Source organism: Berghia stephanieae, chromosome 4 (assembly GCF_034508935.2).
Source record: "Berghia stephanieae isolate SIO BIC M18660-M18661 chromosome 4, UCSD_Bste_1.3, whole genome shotgun sequence".
Taxonomy (NCBI): Eukaryota; Metazoa; Mollusca; class Gastropoda; order Nudibranchia; family Aeolidiidae; genus Berghia; species Berghia stephanieae.
In genome coordinates, this window is record NC_088363.1 from 35657103 (window position 1) to 35680578 (window position 23476).

Here is a 23476-nt window from a genome sequence, read left to right on the forward strand (position 1 = left end):
TGTAAGACGGGTGTTGGCTCCTGTAAGACGGACAAGTGCATGGATTGCAACCAAAGGTAGCCAACATGGGTTTGGGGATTTTTGCTATTTCAATCATTTTTGGAGTGATTCCCGGTAAGGTGGCATTTACGTCATTAGTATCATCATCATCATCATCATCATCATCATCATCATCATCATCATCATCATCATCATCATCATCGTCGTCGTCGTCGTCGTCGTCATCATCATGACCATCATCATCATCACCACCATCATCATCATCATCATCATCATCATCATCATCATCATCATCATCATCATCAGCATCAGCAGCAGCAGCAGCAGCAGGAGCAGTAGCAAAACAGCATCATAAACATCATCATGTTGTTGATGTTGAAGAAATTCAATAAAAATAATGGTGATGATGATGACGATGATGATGATGATGATAATGATGATGATGAAATAATGATGATGTTGATGATGATGATGATGGTGATGATGATGATAATGATGATGATGATGATGATGATGGTGGTGATGATGATGATGATGATGTTGATGATGGTGATGATGGTGATGATGATGATGATGATGATGATGATGATGATGATGACGCGGAAACCTGGTTAGCCACTAAGATTATTACAAATAAAATTCAAGTTTTCAACGAATGAATTATTCATGTTTTATCGGGGTATCTTTATTTGCTGAAGAAGGATTTTTATCCCGGAACGTTCCTTGCTTGCTATTTTTATTCTTTTTCGAAGCTGTTATATTCGTTATTATTCCACCCCTCTCCCTAAATAGCAACGCGTAATGATGCCAAGTTTACGATAATAATTTCAAATGATTATCAAATGTTACATTTCACTAAAAGTAGATTCTTACACTCTTCCATTTTGGAATTCGAACTTTGATCCAATGCATCGATTGAAAAATTTGAATATATTTTCTCATTGGGCTAAATTTTAATCACAAGAAATGAAGTGAGTATAGAAGTACCCGAAGACAATAAAGAATAAAAAATGGTTTCCGATGATCGGGAGTTGAACCCAGAACCGAACTGTTACGACACACTCCGCCTGGCTACGAGAGAGACGATCTAATCAACCAAAGTGCCTGCTGTACTCAATATTATTCTCAATTAATTGTGTAATCGGCAATCGGCGTTGTCATTATAAAATACAATTTTCGGAATCCAGTTCATTCTGGAATACTACCGAATTGAGACTTTAGGTCACAAGTAAAAAAAAAAGACGGGTGCTCCGTTGTTGTGGGGTTCGGTTCGGCAACAGACAAGTGAGAGGCCCAAATATGTGGGTGTAGCTGCCTCCAATGGTTTCGTCTCAAGCTACAATAAATATTATGACGTTTTATCCAGGTTGCCGCATTCGTGCACAGCCGGGTCGCTTCGTCGCAACACAACTCTCTACCAGATGTTCTTAATTCAGAAAAAGGAGTGGAGTAGGCACTTATGTTGGTAACAACAAGAGATGAAGTGAGTATAAAAGTGCCAGAAGATAATAGAGAATAAAATTTTTCAAAAGAGTCACGCTCTCATCGGCCAGGCGGAGTTGTCGTACCAATAAGGTCGCGGGTTCAAAACCCCCATCACAACTGCAAAAAAAAAGTTATTCTCTTTTGTCTTCTGGCATTTTTCTAACCAGATGCTCTGTGGTTTCGGATTTTTGGCCACAACACAACGTGTACATGTGGGACAGATGGAAAGAACTCCACTGATGTGGACGCTCTTAGACAGGTTCTAGACCTTAGTCTGTTTGCATCCACCAAATGCGGCTATGTGGTCTTTTGGTATGGACACTCGCTTTCTGATCGGAAGGTCCTGTGTTAGAAACTCGCACGGCGCATATTTGAGTCCTTGGAAAATGCTCACATTCTCTCACCTTACTCAGGTGTAAAATAAATACCTGGCCGTTAACAGGGTTGTCTCTGTCCGAAAAATTGTAATATCGCCTAACTGTTAAGTGTTGCTTTTGATCAAGGACCCCTTGTAAAGCGCTTTGATCACGTTTAGTGGATATTGCGCTATATAAAAGCTCAAAGCTCCAATGCCTAGCAACTTCTCTTCCAGTTTTGAGAGGACTACGTCCCGCCCGCCCCAAAGTATGTGGGGGGGGGGGGGACTTGGAAAAACCGTTGTGCAGTGAGTGAGTGACAGATGACTGTAATCCTTTTCTACAGATGTTGTGGTCGGTGACTTCAAGGACACCCACTGCCAGGGTAATCGTCACGACATTGTCCATCTGATGGAATGGAAGTGGGACGACATCGCCAACGAGTGCAAGAACTTCTTGGGGCCTTTCGGATTTTGTGCTGTGCAGGTGGGTTGGTACGTCAGGTTTGACCTACCGTGTGAAGCTGGTATTAAATCGCTACTATCTAGATGAGGAAAACAGCGTTTTAAGTAGATAGACATGATAAGACCTTTTTAAAACCAATTGAGTTTTTATTTAGCGCAATATCCACCAAACGTGCTCAAAGCGATTTACAAAGGGTTCCTGGCCAGGAGAATCCTTCACATTAGGCGATATTACATTTTTTTCGGACAGAAACAACGCTGTAAACGGCCAGGTACTCATTTTACACCTGAGTACGGTGAGAAAATGTAAGTAAAGAACCTTTTCCAAGGACTCAACTATGCGCCGAGCGAGGCTCGAACCCAGGACCTTCCGATCCGAAAGCGAGCGTCATACCACAAGACCGCATAGCGCACGTATTGCCGATAAGAATAGGGAGCAATAGTGTGATGTCAAAATAATGGTTCCAATCTCCTTGGTAGTGTGAAACCAGTCATCAGGATACATACATTGTGCAACTGATCTTCTGGTTTCGGAGTGAAGTTATTTTAGTTTCTAGCCTAAATACCTAAATGCTGGTCGTCAATAAAAATCATCCATCCTCTCTCTTTTACTCCCCGTAATTAATAGACTCTGTTTATATATCCTGTTACTGTTATGTAACCCATTCGTCGGTTATGCATTATCCGGAGGACTGGCTACACACTTCCAAGGAGTTTTGAACAGTAAAAAAGGAAGATGTAAAGTCACGACCTCTGCTTCCCATTAGGGAGTTTAAATTATTGTCAGAGAATCAAAACTCACTCCCTTTAATAAAGGCTATTGGGATCCCTTTAAATTTAGTGTTAACCATACACTTTTTACGAAACACTTTTTACATAAGTTCATCCGGGTAAAATTTACCCAAGGAGACAAATACATCTTTTTGAAAATCACACATTCGTCCACAATTGTTTGTTTTTTTAATCATTGTAAGAACAGTAGTTAATAAATGGATTCATAACCAAATAGGCTACTCAAAAAGTATAAATCATTTCAGAAATGCCATTGATCCGATGTCACAGTTTTTTGGGTGAAATACACATCGCACTTTATTCTGATAAAAAGTCATCTTTAATGTTTTAGTCTCACTACTCTGGATTGAATTATCAAGAAGTGTATATATTTGCAGGTCCGATAACAGATGGCTTGATTTAACATTGTAGTAATGGACGATATTTTGCGTTGGTTTGCGAGTATTTTCATCACAACAATGAGCCCAAACAATTTGGGTTATCAGACCTGCAAATAAGTACACTTTGGATTAGCCAATTTCGGAATGGGAGTTGATTCTCTCGGCAAAATGGAATCCAGAGTCAATTATGAAGATGGGCAGAATTGTCGAGGCCAATGTCTAACCAGTCAACAGCCGAACTCTGGAGAGATACGCATTTACAAATATAGCCATAAAACTCGTCCTTCAAATATCCATCGATTTAAATGACCCTCATCTTAGCAAAAATTCTCATTCCCGGGACCTCGCGAGGTCTTCCTTAAGTCCCAGGTTTGAGAGTTTTTACCAATTTGTGGGACGTTTAAATCGGTCGATGTTTGAGAGGCGAGTCTTTTAGCCATTTTTAAATACATGTTTTTCCGGAATACTGCAGTTAACGAGTAAATGTTGAATCTTATCATTTTATTCAACCAGACGTCCCCGGCCAAGAGAACCGCATAGTTACCAATCCCAACAGACCTTGGTTTGAACGATACCAACCAGTCAGCTACAAGATATCGACCAGGAGCGGGGATGAGGCTGCCTTCAAGAACATGGTCAAGACTTGTAACGACCATGGAGTCAGGTGAGGTCTGACTGAAACCTTTTCTTCTTCTTCTTCTTCTTCTTCTTCTTCTTCTTCTTCTTCTTCTTCTGCCTTCCCCTTCGTGATGTCTTTATGGCTGAAAGTCAACAAGATGCAGGAATGCTGTGGTCTTATCAAGCTGATGCTGAGATCCATAGAACTTCGATCTCACTGTTCTTCTCCTTCTACTTTCCCCCTCATACTGTCTTGATGGTTGAAAGTCAACAAGATACAGGAATGCTGTAGTCTTCCCAAGCTCGTGCTGAGACCCATAGAGCTTCGACCTCACTTTTCTCCTCCTTCTACTTTCCCCCTCATGCTGCATGTATGGCTGAATGTCAACAAGATACAGGAAATCTGTGGTTTTCCCAAGCTCGTGCTGAGACCAATAGAGCTTTGACCTCACTTTTTTTCTTCTTCTTCTTCTTCTTCTTCTTCTTCTTCTTCTTCTTCTTCTTCTTCTTCTTCTTCTTCTTCTTCTTCTTCGTCTTCTTCTGCCTTCCCCTTCGTGATGTCTTTATGGCTGAAAGTCAACAAGATGCAGGAATGCTGTGGTCTTCCCAAGCTCCTCCTGAGACCCATGGAGCTTCCACTTCAGTGTAGTCTTCTCAGGCCAAATGATCGCTCTTTGTGCATTGTACTTTGTACAGTCCTGCAAAACATGAGTGGCATTCTACTTCCCTCTCCAAATTGGATTCAATAGTCTGATGTCACGTCACCCAGTGACGTCGGCCATCGTGGTTCTAAACAAAGAAAATCGGTACTTTTTATTCTTTATGCTGGCTAGAACTTTTCATATGTATTGTGATCAGAATGTGTAAAAGTCAAAACATTATCAGATATATAATGGTTTTTTTTCCTCTGGATACGCTTTTATGCTCGTCGGATAAATATTTCATAAGGGCGTCGGCCATTGTTCCGATAGTTTAGAGCCAGTTACTAAGTTACCATGCGTCATTAGGAGGGAAGTGACGTTACGACTGTTGAAGCGTATTCACACATGTCTGTTTCTCCTTTTGAAACTTGAAACCTTTTGAACTAAAATGTGACCGGTTGTCTCAAAACAGTATTGTGTCGGGGTGATCCTGATCCTTAAGATTTTATGTAGTTATATTCACTTTTAAAATGTGCTTAAAACAATTTACAGTAAGTTCCAAGCCAACAGCAACACATTACATTAAGATCAACCTTGACGCCTGTAATATGCGCAAATACAATTTGTTTTTCTACAGAGACAGCTCAGTTCCCAGCCAGGTACTCATCTATACTTGAGTGAGATGAGAGTACGTATGTAAATTCTTTTTAATAAAGTGCTCAACTTTGACGCCACGATAAATAGGCCTCGAACCATTGACTTTCAGGTCACATACCAAGTGTCAAACCACAAGGTCACAAAGCAGTACCCGGACACATAATACCATATTGAGACAATGCGTCACATATTTATACCCTTGAGTATCTTTTAGCATTTTTATAGCGCAATGTCCACTAACCGTGTTCTAAGCGCTTTACTAGGGGGCCATAGTCAATAGCAACACTTAACATGTAGGGCGAGACATGACGTTAAGCGATATTACAATTTTTTTTCGGACAGAGTCAAACTGTGAGTGTAATCATTTAATAATGGTATAAAAACGGTGATGAAATAAGAGTAAAGTTTAGGCCGCATTTTCAGTAGGAACATTTTCAGGTTTGGCAAAGTGTCGAGATTTTAGTTTCAGGTTTCAGCACTTCTTCCTGCTGGCACCCATGAGTCAAAGGTGTTAACAGTCAGGTACTCATTATACACTTGGGCACGGTAAGAGAATGTGAGTAAAGAGCTTTTTCCAAGGACTATGCGCCGTTCAGAGCGGGTCTCGAGCCCATGACCTTTCCGAACCAAAGGCGAGTGTCATAACACTAGGGACCTTTCCGAACCAAAGGCGAGTGTCATAACACTAGGGACCTTTTCGAACCAAAGGCGAGTGTCATAACACTAGGGACCTTTCCGAACCAAAGGCGAGTGTCATAACACTAGGGACCTTTTCAAACCAAAGGCGAGTGTCATAACACTAGGGACCTTTTCGAACCAAAGGCGAGTGTCATAACACTGGGGACCTTTTCAAACCAAAGGCGAGTGTCATAACACTAGGGACCTTTTCAAACCAAAGGCTAGTGTCATAACACTAGGGACCTTTTCGAACCAAAGGCGAGTGTCATAACACTAGAGACCTTTTCGAACCAAAGGCGAGTGTCATAAAACTAGGGACCTTTTCAAACCAAAGGCGAGTGTCATAACACTAGGGACCTTTTCAAACCAAAGGTGAGTGTCATAACACTAGGGACCTTTTCAAACCAAAGGCGAGTGTCATAACACTAGGGACCTTTTCAAACCAAAGGTGAGTGTCATAACACTAGGGACCTTTTCAAACCAAAGGTGAGTGTCATAACACTCGGGACCTTTTCAAACCAAGGGTGAGTGTCATAACACTAAGGACCTTTTCAAACCAAAGGTGAGTGTCATAACACTGGGGACCTTTTCAAACCAAAGGTGAGCGTCATAACACTAGGGACCTTTTCAAACCAAAGGCGAGTGTCATAACACTAGGGACCTTTTCAAACCAAAGGCTAGTGTCATAACACTAGGGACCTTTTCGAACCAAAGGCGAGTGTCATAACACTAGGGACCTTTTCAAACCAAAGGCGAGTGTCATAACACTAGGGACCTTTTCAAACCAAAGGTGAGTGTCATAACACTAGGGACCTTTTCAAATTAAAGGTGAGTGTCATAACACTAGGGACCTTTTCAAACCAAAGGTGAGTGTCATAACACTAGGGACCTTTTCAAACCAAAAGTGAGTGTCATAACACTAGGGACCTTTTCAAACCAAAGGCGAGTGTCATAACACTAGGGACCTTTTCGAACCAAAGGTGAGTGTCATAACACTAGGGACCTTTTCGAACCAAAGGTGAGTGTCATAACACTAGGGACCTTTTCAAACCAAAGGCGAGTGTCATAACACTAGGGACCTTTTCAAACCAAAGGCGAGTGTCATAACACTAGGGACCTTTTCAAACCAAAGGCGAGTGTCATAACACTAGGGACCTTTTCAAACCAAAGGTGACTATCATACCACTAGACCACATAGCCACACATAATACTAGATTGAGACGATGCGCCCCATATATATTGATGACATGCGTTTAGGTAAAATACTCATAACATCCGCCAGCCAATTTTATCGTATCAACTCACAACTCTGTGTGTAACCTTAAACGCTTACAGTCTGATCGATATAATTTAACGAGAACGAATCACTAACAGGCTGTCCAAAGATAGTAACAATGAGCTGAATGACGTTAAGTCCATTCCCTCCATACCCTTTTCTCTCTTCTATCTTGGTCAGAATCATCGTGGATGTGGTCGTGAACCATATGACAGGTTACGGGGGCAAAGGTCACGGGACGGGTGGATCCTACTACGATGCGGGAAGCATGCAGTTTCCGGGGGTACCTTACGGCCCTACAGATTTCAACGGGGGATTCAATTGTCATAGCAGTGACGGGGACATCCATGACTACAGCAACGTTGAAGAAGTCAGGTAGTCTGGAGTTTTTGTTTTGTTTTGTTTTGTTTTGTTTTTGTTGGGGTTTGAAGTATTTTGTTTGTTGTGTTTTGTTTTGTTTTTGTTGGGTTTGGAGTTCATTGTTTGTTTTGTTTTGTTTTGTTTTTGTTGGGTTTCTTTTTTCTTTGTTTTTTTTGGACTAAAAAATGACGTCAATGTGCCAGTCTTTGGCCACAAAAGAAAACAAATCGGTGAGTTGTATTCAATAGTCCAACCAATGGCATCACTTGTTTCCATTGGCACTACTAACGACAACTCACTGGCGGTGCAAAAAAAAAAAATAATGACGTCAAAATGCCAGTCTTTTTGGGTTTCAGTGTAAGCTTATAACTTAACGATGGCAACGGCCTGATACTGATCAACAAATGACGTAAAAAGACAAGTCATTTGGCCATAAAAGAAAATAAATCGTGAGTTGTATTCAACAGTTCAAACAATGGAATCACTTTTTTCCTTGACCACTACTAAAGACAACTCACTAGGCTGTCCCGTAGCCATGGTAAAGTTATAGCAAAGAGTGTGTAGGGTAACGTAGTTACCAAGAGCTCTCACTTCTCTTAACCGCAATGCTATTGTCGCGTGCCAGGCGAGACAGCGAGGTGAGTGTGCTCCATGTGTATCATGCGCGCTAGGCTTACTGATACAATGAAGAAAATACGAGTAGAAGACGGAAGATGCTTGGCTTCACCAAAAGCGGGAAGTGAGAGCTCTTGGTAACATAACAATCGTTACCTACACGCTCTTTGGTTATAGCCTGAGACTGCCCAAAAAATGACACCAAAATGTCAGTATTTTGCCACAAAAGAAAACAAATTGTGTGTTGTATTCAATAGTTCAACCAATGAAATAACTTGTTTCCTTGAGCTCTACTAACGACAACCAAAGAGCGCGTAGGTAACGATTGTTATGTTACCAAGAGCTCTCACTTCCCGCTTTTGGTGAAGCCAAGCATCTCCCGTCTTCTCCTCGTATTTTCTTCATTGTATCAGTAAGCCGAGCGCATGATACACGCGGAGCACACTCATCTCGCTGTCTAGCCTGGCACGCGACAATAGCATTGCGGTTAAGACAAGTGAGAGCTCTTGGTAACTACGTTACCCTACACACTCTTTGCGACAACTCACTAGACGCTACACACTATAAGTTAACGATGGCTACGGTTCTTGTGTCAGGCTATAGATAGTTCGAAGATGACGTCACTCAGGTCTTTGTTATTGTTTTTTTGCCATCCGCGTTTATGAATCATGCTCACTGAACTGTATTACCGTGACTATAAACGTTCATGGATACACACAGTTTTGTGTGTTGGTCCGTTATACTTCCGGATGGCAATTTTGTGAGCTTCTTAGCCAAACGCATACTATCTATAAGTAAACCATGGCTACGGCCTGATACAAGGACCTTCTAAGACATAGTTTGACGTCATTTTTTAGGTTTGTGCAGCACCTAGTGAGTTGTTAGTAGAGCTCAAGGAAACAAATGATCCCATTGGTTGAACTATTGAATACAACTCACGATTTGTTTTCTTTTGTGGCCAAAGACTTGTCTTTAGACGTCATTTTTTTTGTCAGTGTCAGGCTATAGATAGTTCGTAGATGACGTCACTCAGGTCTTTGTTATTGTTTTTTGCCATCCGCGTCTATGAGTAATGCTCACTGAACTGTATTAACCTGACTATAAACGTTCATGATTGCACAGTTTTGTGTGTTGGTCCGTTATTCTTCCGGATGGCAATGATATGAGTTTCTTGGCCAAGCGCATACTATCTATAAGTTCACATTGGCGACGCTGAGTCCCACTTCAAACAGCCGTTCCCCAATTTGATCACACAAACTCTGTGTAACCATGAACTTTTATAGTCTGGTTAATACAGTTTAGTGAGAACAACTCACAAACGCGGATGGTAAAAAACAATAACAAAGACCCGAGTGACGTCAACTTCGAACTATCTATAGATAGAATGCGCTTGGCCAATGAGTTCACGACATTGCCATCCGGAAGTATAACAGACCAACACACAAACTCTGTGTAACCATGAACTTTTATAGTCTGGTTAATACAGTTTAGTGAGAACAACTCACAAACGCGGATGTCAAAAACAATAACAAAGGCCTGAGTGACGTCATCTTCGAACTATCTATATCATTATTACTCCATTTGAGGATTTTGTTTAGTGGTCCTTCAAAGCCATTAGGCCCATAGATCCCGAGTGTAGCCCGTCTCCTATAGCGTGAAACGAACAGTAGCAATTGCGTGCTACCATTTGGAAAACAAATCTAACAGAACCAGCTACCCAATCATTGATGGGTGGACAGGGAGGGTTAGAAAAAATCTCGGCTGCACCCGGTATCGATCCTGGTCCATTTGCTTGTGAAGCGACTACTCTACCTACTCGGCGACCGGGACCGTCTTATTTGAGGATGCATATCGGTGAAAAGACTAACTTTTTAAATAAAACTATATTTATTACTTATTATTGTTTGCATTTTCAGCCAGAAAACGTTTACCAATACATACCAATCGACTCGAAATTTATCAAAATCTCTAAAATAGACTAAAATCTGAATTAACACTACTATTTTTTCGTAAATTTTGTTTTACTTGGAATTTTGTATCCTAGAAATTGTCGTCTGTTGTCAATGTTAGACCTGCAGCTGGGAAAGGAGTACGTCCGTCAGAAAGTTACAGAGTTCATGAACCACCTGGTTGACCTAGGCGTAGCAGGGTTTAGAATGGACGCCGTCAAACACATGTGGCCCGGGGACTTTGTAGCAATCATGAATCGAGTCAAGGTTGGTGGACACTAATAATAATGATAATAATAATAATATATAATAATAATAATAATAATAATATAATAATATAATAATAATATATAATAATAATAATAATAATAATAATATAATAATAAATAATAATAATAATATAATAATAAAATAATAATAATAATAATAATAATAATAATAATAATAATAATAATAATAATAATAATAATAATAATAATAATAATAATAATAATAATAATAATAATAATAATAATAATAAGTCATTTATGATTTATTGAGGTAGCTGCCTACCGAAACATGACCGAAAAAGATGAGTTTTCAGTTTCTTTTTTAATGTTTCTATTTATTCCGAATTCTAGGGCCGAAAAAAGCAAAGTTGTTTTGTTTTTTTTTCACGGCTTTAAGTCTAGTTTTAGGGATCTTTAGAGTTTTTGAATCGGAAGAGGAACGAAGACATCTTGCGGTTCATATATTATCTCAATGAGCAGTGTCTCAGTGTCTTCCTCAGGCCTGCCAACTGTCTCTTCAACTGATTTTGTCAGAAAATTCCGGATATTTTTTCCCATTCTCTATTTCCCTAATTGCCAAATATTTTCCCAATTTTTTGTTGCATTTTTAAGTTCAAAAAAAAATTAAACATCGTTATTTTCATCACTCATCATCATCATCATCATCATCATCATCATCATCATCATCATCATCATCATCATCATCATCATCATCACCATCAACATCATCGTAATCCGTCTCTTTAGAATTTACCTTTAAAATCTTTTTCTCTTTTCTAAGTGACTTTCTTTGATAACCCATAGCCGACGTGTGCGTATTTTCATGTCTGATAACCCAAATTGCCTCGGACTCATTGTTGTTATGGAAACATTATAATATACTTTCTAACCAACGCTAAATATTGCCAATTACAACAATGTTAAACCAAGCCCATATTTGCGTTCGGCTATTAGACCTGCAAATTTGTGCACGTTGCCTTAGAACTCAAACGCGTCATTTAGTCCAAATTAATTCAGATTAGCATAAGATAGTAAATTAAATTAAAGCAAAAATCTTTTTTTTTATTTGGCCGTCAATCATTGGACGTTATTTTTATCTCAGGATGTCCATCAAGGCGGAAAACCCCTGGTTACTCAAGAGGTCATAGACCAAGGGGGAGAACCCATCAAGGGAGAGGAATATCTCAACTCGGGAAGAATCACCAACTTCAAATTCGGCCTTTCTCTCGCTCAAGTCTTCAGGTGATTTTTTCAGGATTTGTTTGTTTTGTTTTTAATTTATTTTTAAAAAAATTATTTTATTGCTTTGTTGGGTTGGAGTTTTTTTGTTTTGTTTTTTTTTTCGGGGGGGGGGGGGGGGGGGGGGGGGGGGGGAGGGGGGGGGGGGGGGTATGTTTTGTTGTGTTTTTTTTTGTTTTTTTTTGTTGTTTTTTTTGGGGAGATTTTTGTTGGTTTTTTTTTTTTGGGTGGTGGGGGTTGTTTGTTTTTTAATTTTGTTTGTTTAGTTGGAGTTGGGGGCTTTTTTGTATTTGTTTTTTGTTTGTTTTTGTTTGTTATTATTATTATTATTATTATTATTATTATATTATTATTATTATTATTATTATTATTATTATTATTATTATTATTATTATTATTATTATTATTATTATTATTATTATTATTATTATTATTTATATTATTATTATTGTTTTCATTATTATCATTTCATTATTATTATTATTACCAGTACTATCATTATTATTATTATTAAGGCCACACAGTTCAGCGGGTATTCGAACCTGATTACCTCTCAGGTACGAAGCAACGACCTTACCGCTGAGCCACGCTGCCATTATACTTGTCCTATAGATAGAATGCGCTTGGCTAAGAAGTTCACAACATTGCCATCCGTAAGTATAACGGACCAACACACAAACTCTGTGTAACCATGAACTTTTATAGTCTGGTTAATACAGCTTAGTGAGAACAACTCACAAACGCGGATGGCAAAAACAATAACAAAGGCCTGAGTGACATCATCTGCATACTATCTATAGATAGTATGCGCTTGGCTAAGAAGTTCACAACATTGCCATCCGTAAGTATACCGGACTAACACACAAAACTGTGTGTAACCATGAACTTTTATAGTCTGGTTAATACAGTTCAGTGAGAATAATTCACAAACGCGGATGGCAAAATAATATAACAAAGACCTGAGTGACGTCAATTTCGTTCTATCTATACTAGTCCAATAGATAGTTCGAAGATGACGTCACTCATGCCTTTGTTATTGTTTTTGCCATCCGCGTTTGTGAGTTGTTCTCACTAAACAGTATTAACCTGACTATAAACGTTCATGGTTACACAGAGTTTGTGTGTTGGTCCGTTATACTTCCGGATGGCAATGTTGTGAACTCCTTGGCCAAGCGCATTCTATCTATAGATAGAACGAAGATGATGTCACTCATGACTTTGTTATTATTTTTATTTTTTTGCCATCTACGTTTATGAGTAGTTCTCACTAAACTGTATGAACCAGACTATAAACGTTCATGGTTACACACAGCATACTATCTATATTCAGAGTTTGTCTTTTTTTACCAGAAAGAAGAATGCGATGAAATGGTTGAAAAACTGGGGCCCAGGCTGGAGCATGTGGGACTCCGGGGACGTGATCAATTTTATTGACAATCACGACAACCAGCGTGGCGATGGAGGAGGCGGAGATGTGCTCACACATAGAGATGCCAAACCCTATAAGGTGTGGTATTATTCTATTCTACACAAACTACATATAACAAACAAACCAAAACAAACTCGGGTTTTTATATAGATAGAACGAAGATGACATGACTCGGGTCTTTCTCATTTTATTTTATTTTATTTTATTTTATTTATTTTTTTGCCATTCACGTTTATGAGGATGTAACCATGAACTTTTAGAATCTGGTTAATACAGTTAAGTGAGAATTACTCATAAACGTGGATGGCAAAAAAAAAAAAAACAATAACAAAGTCCCGACTGACGTCAACTTTATTCTACCTATAGTGTGGCCTTTTCTGTTCCTCCGGTGTAAGGGAAGTAACTCGGTTATAACAGATAACCTCGATCCGTGTGTGAGTGATGTCCCTTGTTTTCTGCTGATGATTCATTCGCCATTCTTATATATAAACCCTTATGGGGCTCCCGAGTCGCATCGCAATAATTGCTCTCATCGGTAAAGAGATAAGGTCAAATCACCGTGTATTCATTGCAGGTCTGATAACCCAAATTGTTAGGGGTTTGTCAGAGTTGTTGTAGTGGAAATAGACTCAAATCGACGTGTACATATATGCAGGTCTGACATCCGAACCCACTAATGGGCCTAGTTTAACATTGTTGTAATGAACAATATTTTGCGTCATTTTTGTTGTTGTTGAGATTTCCATTACAACAATAAGCCCATATGGAATTGGATTATCAGACCTGCAAATAAGAGCACGTCGTCTCAAGCCATCACAAAATACTGTCCATTACAACCATTGTTAAACCAAGCCTGTAATTGCGTTTGGTTATCAGACCTGCAAATATGTTCGTGTCGGGTCATATAAGTCAGGGAGAAGTCATGTTTTGAAAAAAAGCCAATTTTGACAATTAACTCACTCAACCCTAACACCGAACATATCCGTTGTTTACCCGGGTTACTTTTACCCCATGCCTATTTATTATTTTTTTCTGAGACAAGTTATAGGCGTAGTATCAAAGCTAATGTTTTTAATTTTTACATGTTGATTGTAGTTGCATAAAACTATTATGCACATGCTCATTTTAAATACATTTTTTTCCAGTTTTGAAAAGCATTAGAAGTGTCTAGGATTGAGTGAGTTAAGAATGAAGAACGAAGAAGTATGGAAAATAACACAGCAGAAACCAGAGGGAGAGGAAATAGGAAGAAGACTATGAAGGTGGATTGGGCACACCTTTATAAAGAATGACTCCACTTTTATTGGACCCGAACGCTCAGGGCAGAAGATCAAGGAGAAGGCCACGGGGGAAATGGAGAAGAATTAAAGAAGCTCATAAACAGAGAAGTGATAAGCATGGAACGAGTTTTTTTTAAAAGAAAGCTCAAGATAGAGAAGGATGGAAACTGTTTGTCTGTCACCTATACCCTGACCCAGAGTGAAAAAGGCAATGATGATTATGATTAATTTTGACATAAATGGTTTGACATAAAGCAAAATACTTAATACTGATGTTTAAACGAAATAGATTTCAAAGACCGTTAATTTTTTATTAATAACGATGTTTGCATACAGTAGGGGGCCCCAGTGGCCCCAGTAGCTTCTCCAGATCTGCCAACTTGAAAATTTAAAAATTCGTAATTTTTGGGGAGATAAAACAGTGTAGTCACAATGTGTAACTTTAATTGTCAACAATTTACCTCTCATGATTGATTAACCCTTCAAAATCCTTAAAATAGTGTAATTTGGCATCAACTTTCATTTTTAAAAGGTTTTAATTACTTGGAGATGCTCATAAAGTTCTGAATTTGGAGCCAAAATGTCGTAATACTACGAATGTTTCGAAATTGTAGGCAGGTCTGCTTATCGGATAAAGAGCTTGTTGTAATAATGATAATAATAATAATAATAATAATAATAATAATAATAATAATAATAATAATAATAATAATAATAATAATATATATATATATATATATTTATTTATTATATATATATATATATATATATATATATATATATATATATATATATATATATATATATATTCATCAAAAAAAATGGAAATTCGATTACAGACGTGGCATGCATAAAAATGTATAAACACAAAGTTGAGAATCTATGGCGACAATGTATACACACACACACACACACACACACACACATATATATATATATATATATATATATATATATATATATATATATATTATATATATATGTGTGTGTGTGTGTGTGTGTGTGTGTATACATATATATATACATGGACAAAGACATCGCTGTTAACGGTCAGGTACACATTTTACACCCGAGTGTGAATAAAGAGCCTCTTCCAAGGACTCAACTATGCGCCGAGCGAGGCTCGAACCCAGGACCTTCCGATCGAAAGCGAGTGTCATACCACTAGACCACATAGTCGCACTTGTTGACGTTCATTTTTTAAAACCCACAGATGGCCACAGCTTTCATGTTAGCTCATCCTTACGGCGTGGCCCGTATAATGAGCAGCTAAAACTATGCCCATGCATGGGAGGGACCTCCTCACAACGGGGACATGACTACAAAATCTGTGACGTTTGATGGGATGGTCTGTAAAGATGGATGGGTTTGTGAGCATAGGTAATAAAATACAACTCTCTCTCTCTCTCTCTCTCTCTCTCTCTCTCTCTCTCTCTCTCTCTCTCTCTCTCTCTCTCTCTCTCTCTCTCTCTCTTTCTCTCTCTTAGGGGGCAGCGTGGCTCAGCGGTGCGGTCTTTGCTTCGTACCCGGAAGATACGGAGTTCGAGCACACGCCGCTGAGCTGTGTGGCCTTGAGCAAGTCACCTCGCCCTAGCTCAATTTGCGGCGCTGCACTGCGGCTGATGCTGGGTTATTCCAGTCTTCCCTTGGTATAGACCCTAGAGACAAATTTCCCCTATGGGATGAATATAGGGAATTTTATTATCTTAGATGCACATCCATATAATCAAAATGCACAAACACACGCACACACACACACACACACTCACACACACACATACACACACACACATTCTGCAAACCATTAAAATTGTTTTTAACTTCTTACTTTACATATTCATTCATTCATTCATCCCATGATCTGATGATCGTAGGGGGGGGGGGGGGGACACGAGATGCAGCTCCACCACTTTCCGCCATTCTTCTCTATTGTTGGCCTTCTCCAAGAGTTCTTCCATCTTCATTCCTCTCCATTCCTTGAAATTATCCATCCAAACTGTCTTACAATTACTGAGCATCAATTTAAACTGGTCAATGATTAACAGCCCATATTTTACTACTATTACTATTAGTCACGTTGACATAATTCATAAACCATTGAAAAGTTAGAGATTTCCTTTACTCTCAAACCAACGCAAAATATTGTAGAGAACGGTAGAGGCTGCCTGAAGTCTGTGATCGTGAAAGTACTAACGAAAGAGTGAAAGTGGAGAGGCTTCGTATGGGAACAATACAGACAATGGACGTTTCGGGTACAAATCCTCCGTTAGCACAACAATAAACAAATTAACGTGGAAAACAACTAAAATAAAATGCAAAATAACGTGTACCGTATGTATGTAATGGTGGTTGGACACGAAGGGTTTGTACCCGAAACGTCCATTGTCCGTAATGTTCCCATACGAAGCCTCTCCATTTTCACTCTTTCGTTAGTACTTTCACAAAATATTGTCAATTACAATAATGTTAAATCAAGCCCATAATTGCGTTCGGTTATCAGACCCGCAAATGTGTGCACCTACGGTGTGATGAATATCAAAATCGATCAAGAAGAAAATGTGGAAATATTATGCTACATTATAATGTGACCCATCGTCTCAAAACGGTATTATGTCGGAACGAACCAGATTCTTAAAAGCCGAATTAAATGTTAAACTGGTCAAAAATATAAACTGTTGGCATTAGCACCCTAAAATATGGTATCCATTCTCCTGAATAAAACATACAAACTCAACACAAGTCTGATATTGCTGGCTATAAATTCAATTTTCAACATATTTACCATCCCGACTTAATACCGTTTGGAGGCGAAGGGTCATAAATAAAATGCATAATATTATTCATATTATCTTGAATTGGTTCACAAGGGCTGAATAATGGATCGCCTTTTCTCTGCGCTGACTCAGAGGACGATAACAACGATGATGGACGAACATTAAAGTATTTCAGTGCAATATTGTTGATATATACTGATTAACTCTCTCCTTCCCGCAAATTTTCATGATTTTTCCAGAAATGCTATACCTAGCCAACACAGAACGACATTTTACACTCAAACTCATGAGAAATGGGTACATACACACAGATATGCACATTTTTGTGTAGCTTAACAAGCTTTATAAAACAACGATTTGTGATACAATTTTGTGATGTGCAAAACACATCTGATTAAGAAAAAATGGTCACTGTACCGTAACAAATGTGACGATTTTCCTGTAGTTGGTATGGAGAGAGTTAAAGCATGTAACACAAACTAAGCATATCATAATAGGGGTTGCTTAGCCAAAGGCGTTTAAATACCCTGTAAAAAAAAGGTTCAAGTCAAAAAATCCCAGATATGATCATATTAACTATGATCATCATTTACATCATAAGTAATCCAAAATATATCAATAGGATTCAATAGTCTGTCACGTCTGCCCAGCAACGAGCAGCTTGGTTCTAAACAAAGAATATTTTATTCTTCATGCTGGCTAGAACTTTTTCACATGTCATGTGATCAGAATGTATAAAAGTCAAAACATGATCAGATTTATAATGTTTTTCTCCTCTGGATACACTTTTATGCTCGTCGGAGAAGTATTTCATTAGGGCGTCCGCCATTGTTCCAACTGTTGAAGCCTATTAAAAACGTATTCGTAAAATTCATATTTTAAGTTATGGAGCTCCCTGTTGATTGCATATTATGTATGTTATCTATATTATTATTATTTGTTTGTTTGTTGAAGATGGCGACAGATCTACAACATGGTTGCGTTCCGTAACATGGCTCAGAACACACCCGTCATGAATTGGTGGTCGGGGGCTGATTATCAAATAGCATTCTCTCGGGGCAGCAATGCTTTCATTGCCTTCAATCTAGAGGACTATGATCTTAACCAAACTTTGCAGGTAAAGGAGCATTATAACAATGAAAGACGAGCCTTTCAATAGGAAACCCTATTTTAATGCAATAGTCTTGATTTATACTTATCTTTGTGCGGCGATGTGGTCTAGTGGTATGACACTCGCTTTCGGATCGGAAGGTCCTGGGTTCGAGTCTCGCGCTCGACGCATAGTTGAGTCCTTGGAAAAGGCTCTTTACTCACATTCTCTCACCGTACTCAGGTGTAAAATGAGTACATGACCGTTAACAGCGTTGTCTTTGTCCGAAAAATTGTAATATCGCCTAACAGGCGTCATGTCCCGTCCTACATGTTAAATGTTGCTGTTGACCAGGGACCCATTGTAAAGCGTTTTGAGCACATTTAGTGGATATTGCGCTATATAAAGCTCAATTATTTTTTTTTTTATCTAACCGTATATTTTATGTATATATTGTGATTCGTTTGTTTGTTGAAGATGGCGACATATCCACAACATGGTTGCGTTCCATAACATGGCTCAGAACACACCCGTCATGAATTGGTGGTCGGGGGCTGATTATCAAATAGCATTCTCCCGGGGCAGCAATGCCTTCATTGCCTTCATTCTAGAAGACTATGATCTTAACCAAACTTTACAGTAAACATATCATTATGCTGTTTGTTAAATTATAAGGATCTGAAAAATACTATAGCACTCAAATCAAGGCTAACAACCTGACTCAAATAGTACATCCTGAAGTGTAAAACAGCAAGACGCCTACCTACATTTGCGACAATACACAAGATGCGGTTTGCAAATTAAGAGAAGAAAGAAACAAAGAAAGAAAGAAAGAAAGTGAGTATGAAACAGTACCCGACAAAGCAGAGAGAAAAATGAAAAAAAAAAAAAACAACCCCAAAAAACACCCCTGCCTGGGTTGGGAATGGAACTTCAGACCTCCTGAGTAAGAGTGGCAGATTGGGTTTTTTTTTTTTTTTTTTTTTTTTTTTTTTTTTTTTTTTTTTTTTTGTTTTGTCTTGAATCTTTCTCTCTGTTGTCTGAAACTGTTTCATATATATATATATATATATATATATATATATATATATATATATATATATATATATATATATATATATATATATATATAATATATGTGTGTGTGTGTGTGTGTGTGTGTGTGTGTGTGTGCGCGCGCGCGTGAGTGAGTGTCTTGTATTTTGTTTTTGTTTTATCAGTATTTGAAATGCTTGCCTATAAAAGTTTTTTTTTAAAGACGTCTATGTAACTTAGGTGTAAGATAAAGATTAGTCATAAACAGATTTTAGAATCATAAAGCAAAAAAAAAAACTTCTAATGAGTTAAGCATGAACAATTTCTTGCTACTCAATAATTTCTTTTTCAAGACTGGACTACCGAGTGGTACCTACTGTGATGTGATATCAGGGAATTTGGAGAACGGCGCTTGTACCGGATCTTCGATTCAAGTTGGCGGTGACGGCAGAGCTAAGATACACGTTTGTTCTCATTGCGACGACCCAGTGGTCGCTTATCATATTGGTAAGAATTTTTTAATATTTTAAAAAAATAATTATTATTATGCCCTTCTGCCACATCATAAGATATTATCGTCACCGAGGCACTCCACGAACGAATAATATAGATAATTTATCAAACAGGATGTCTGATGTTAACAGGAATCACCCACGTTGTCCATGTGAGCAAATTGGGGGTTAATAATCTTGCCCAAGGAAAAAAAACGAAAGTGCCTGAAACGGGGGTCGAATCTGAGACCTTCCGGATCATAGTGCAATACCTTAACCACTCGGCCACTTCGCATCCCATTATTATATTATTAATATTATTTGAAAAAAAAAACGTGACCTTTTATATAGCGCAATATCCACTAAATGTGCTCAAAGCGCTTCCCAGAGGGTCCCTGACCAACAGCAACACGTAGCGTGTATAACGAGACATAATGCATTTTAGGCGATATTACAATTTTTTTCCGACAGAGCTGTTGACAGCCAGGTACTCATTTTACAACTGAGTACGGTGAGAGAATGTGAGTAAAAAGTCTTTTCCAAGGACTCAACTATGCGCCGAGCGAGGCTCGAACCCAGGACCTTTCGATCCGAGCGAGTGTCATACCACAAGATCAAATAGCCGTGCTTTTAAGGTTTTGGTGTTTTTGTTTTTAAGGGTTTTACGGTGCTTGCAGCACCCAGACACCAGCACAAGCTCAAAGCGCTTTACAAAGGGTCCGTGACCAACAGTTTTGTTTTTAAGGGTTTTACGCCGCTTGCAACACAAGGTCATATCAGCGCCAGTAAAAAGGAAGAAAATTGGATAGTAGCAACCAAGAAAAGGTAAGACAAAGGGGAATTGGTTCAAAAAAGAAACAGGTGTAGATTCCAAGAGCACACTATCAAAGTACTTAGTTTGAGATCATCTAAAAGTCTCATCCAGACACAATCACAGGTCCCAACTAAGAGGAATACACTCAAATGTTTTACAAATGGTATGTAATATAAAGAAAACATAATACAGTGCAAAACAGAGAGATGATTTACAAGGAAAAAAATATCATCTCCCAAAACAAACTATACATTTGACTGTTTCCCTCTCAGCCAGGGTATCCGGCCAGGACCAGGACAAAACCAAATAATCTCATTCCAAGACAAAGACGGAAAGCAATTGCAAAACAGATACAGGGGGATAGAAGACACTGCAAGTACCTCCCTGCCCACTATGGGTGGTCAGAAACCCCACCCAGCATGACCAACAGCAACACGTAACATGTATGTACGAGACATGACGCCTGTTAGGCGATATTGCAATTTTTTTTTTCGACAGAGACAACGCTGTTAACGGCCAGGTACTCGCTTTACACCTGAGTAAAGTGAGAGAATGTGAGTACACATCCTTTTCCAAGGACTCATCTATGGTGCGAGCGAGGCTCGAACCCAGGACCTTCCTATCCGAAAGCGAGTGTCATACCACAAGTCCACGTAGTAGTAGTAGTAGTAGTAGTAGTAGTAGTAGTAGTAGTAGTAGTAGTAGTTGTTGTTGTAGCTGTAGTAGTACTCGTTGTATTATTATTATTATTATTATTATTATTATTATTATTATTATTATTATATTATTATTATTATTATTATTATTATTACCATCATCATTCATTCTTTTTCTTATGTATTCAATCACTCATCTTTGGCGAAGAAGTTTGTTCTGGTCACTGAAAAAGAATTATCTATTCTCTTTATATTTTTCTAATCCACAGGAGCTAAAGTGGGTAGCCAGGCTAAAAGATATTAACCAACACATCTATAGCAAATTGTTCACTATTTATCTGTATATTTATGATTTTCATGGCCATTCCTTTTTTTTTTCTCAATAAAAATACATAAGAATAATATATCGTAATCTTTTTTTTACAAATTGTTTGTGCGCTATATATGATTTTAAAGCACTGAAGACAATTTTAGGTCATTTGTTGTTTGTTTGTTTGTTTTGTTTTAGGAGTTTCACGGCGCTTGCAACACTTAAAGGTCATTCCAGCGTCATTAAGAAAGGAAGAGTGTAGGGGAAAAGTTGTAGCTGTAAATCTGAAGTTTAAATCACAAAAGAAAAAGTCAGACAAAGGGGACTAGTTCAAATCTAAATAAATTACTTTAAATATTTCTCTGTCGTCTATCTGTTGTTTTTGTTGTTTTTGTTTTGTTTTTCTTGCTTTTTTTTTCGGGTTTTTTGTGGGGTTTTTTGGGGGGGTTTTTTTTGTAATTTATGTATTTACTGTTTTTGTTTGTTTTGTTTTTTTTGCTGAAGAAGGGTTTTGAGCTCGAAACGTTCCGTGTTTTGTATTTTGTTAAGTTATATTGATTTTTGTGAATTCATTTTTCCAAAAAAAAAATGTGAACATGGGGTGCTATGATGGGTAAATTGATGGTTGACATAATTCAATTTCATTATGGTTTGTTGTGCTTTTAGGGTTTTATTTTTAAGGGTTTACGGCCCTTGCAACACATTTAGGTCATATCAGCGCCAGTAAAAAGGTAGAGAATTGGATAGTGAAAAGATTCTAGATGTAAAATTAAAAGGACTTGAGGGAAAAGTAAGACAAAGGCGAATGGCTCAAACGGGGAACAGATATAGATTCCAAGAGCACACTATCAGTGTACCTACTCAGTTTGAGATCACCTAAAACTAAGTCTCACCCAGACACCAGCACAAAATCCCACTGAGATGAATACACTCCAATCTTTAGAAATTATATTGTTAAAGATAAAAAAAATAATAATAATAATAAGAACAGCACATAACAGAGAGATGCTTTACAAGGAAAAGACTCCCGCCGGCGCTAAGGCAAAACTTAAATTATACCATTCCAAGACAGAAAAAAAATTGGAAAACATATAAGGGGACAGAAGACACAGCTTGACCTCCTGCCCACTATGGGAGGTCTAAGACTCCACCCGTGAGTCGCCCGCCCCGTATAACATTCTAAAACAAAAACAAACCAAAAAAAAAAAATATTTAAAAAAAAAAAATGAACACAGTGACGAGGTAAGATAGTTTGCATTGTATTGTCGAAACTGTAGACGTGGTCAAGAAGAATAGAACATTGAATCATGGCAAGGACAATCAAAATAATGATAATAATTAATAATAATAATAATAATAATATACATAATCTTCATTATTATCCTCATCATCGTCAATCATCATCACGCTCTTGGTGCTGTTTGACACCAGTAGTCTATTACACCTACATATACATACATACATAATCATAGTAATGAGAATGTGGCAATAAATCATCGTTATTGTAACATGAATTGTAATGAAGATATCAGTGATTTGTTAATGTACCATTTGAATTTTTTAAAATATTATCATTATTATTATTACTATTGTTAATGAATGAATGGGCGAAGACATTCAAGTGGCGAACATAAAGAATTGTTGAACAAAGTGTGTTGGTTTTTTTTAAAACTTCAGTGGGGGGAAAAAATGAAATACGCAATGGGTATATATTAACAGCTTCAATAATAATAATAATAATAATAATAATAATAATAATAATAATAATAATAATAATAATATAATAATAATAATAATAATAATAATAATAATAATAAT

General features: G+C 37.9%; 1 protein-coding gene across 1 annotated transcript; it reads left to right on the forward strand.

Annotated features, from left to right (window-relative positions):
* The first annotated feature begins 65 nt into the window (after positions 1-65).
* Positions 66-21652, forward strand: LOC144971754 (alpha-amylase-like). Its single transcript, XM_078912827.1, is given in 12 exon segments — positions 66-114; positions 1653-1757; positions 2188-2331; positions 3991-4141; positions 7528-7722; positions 10367-10538; positions 11643-11782; positions 13130-13286; positions 15702-15868; positions 18217-18379; positions 19741-19894; positions 21618-21652. Coding segments are annotated over 12 exon segments (1632 nt in total).
* The last annotated feature ends 1824 nt before the right edge of the window (positions 21653-23476 follow it).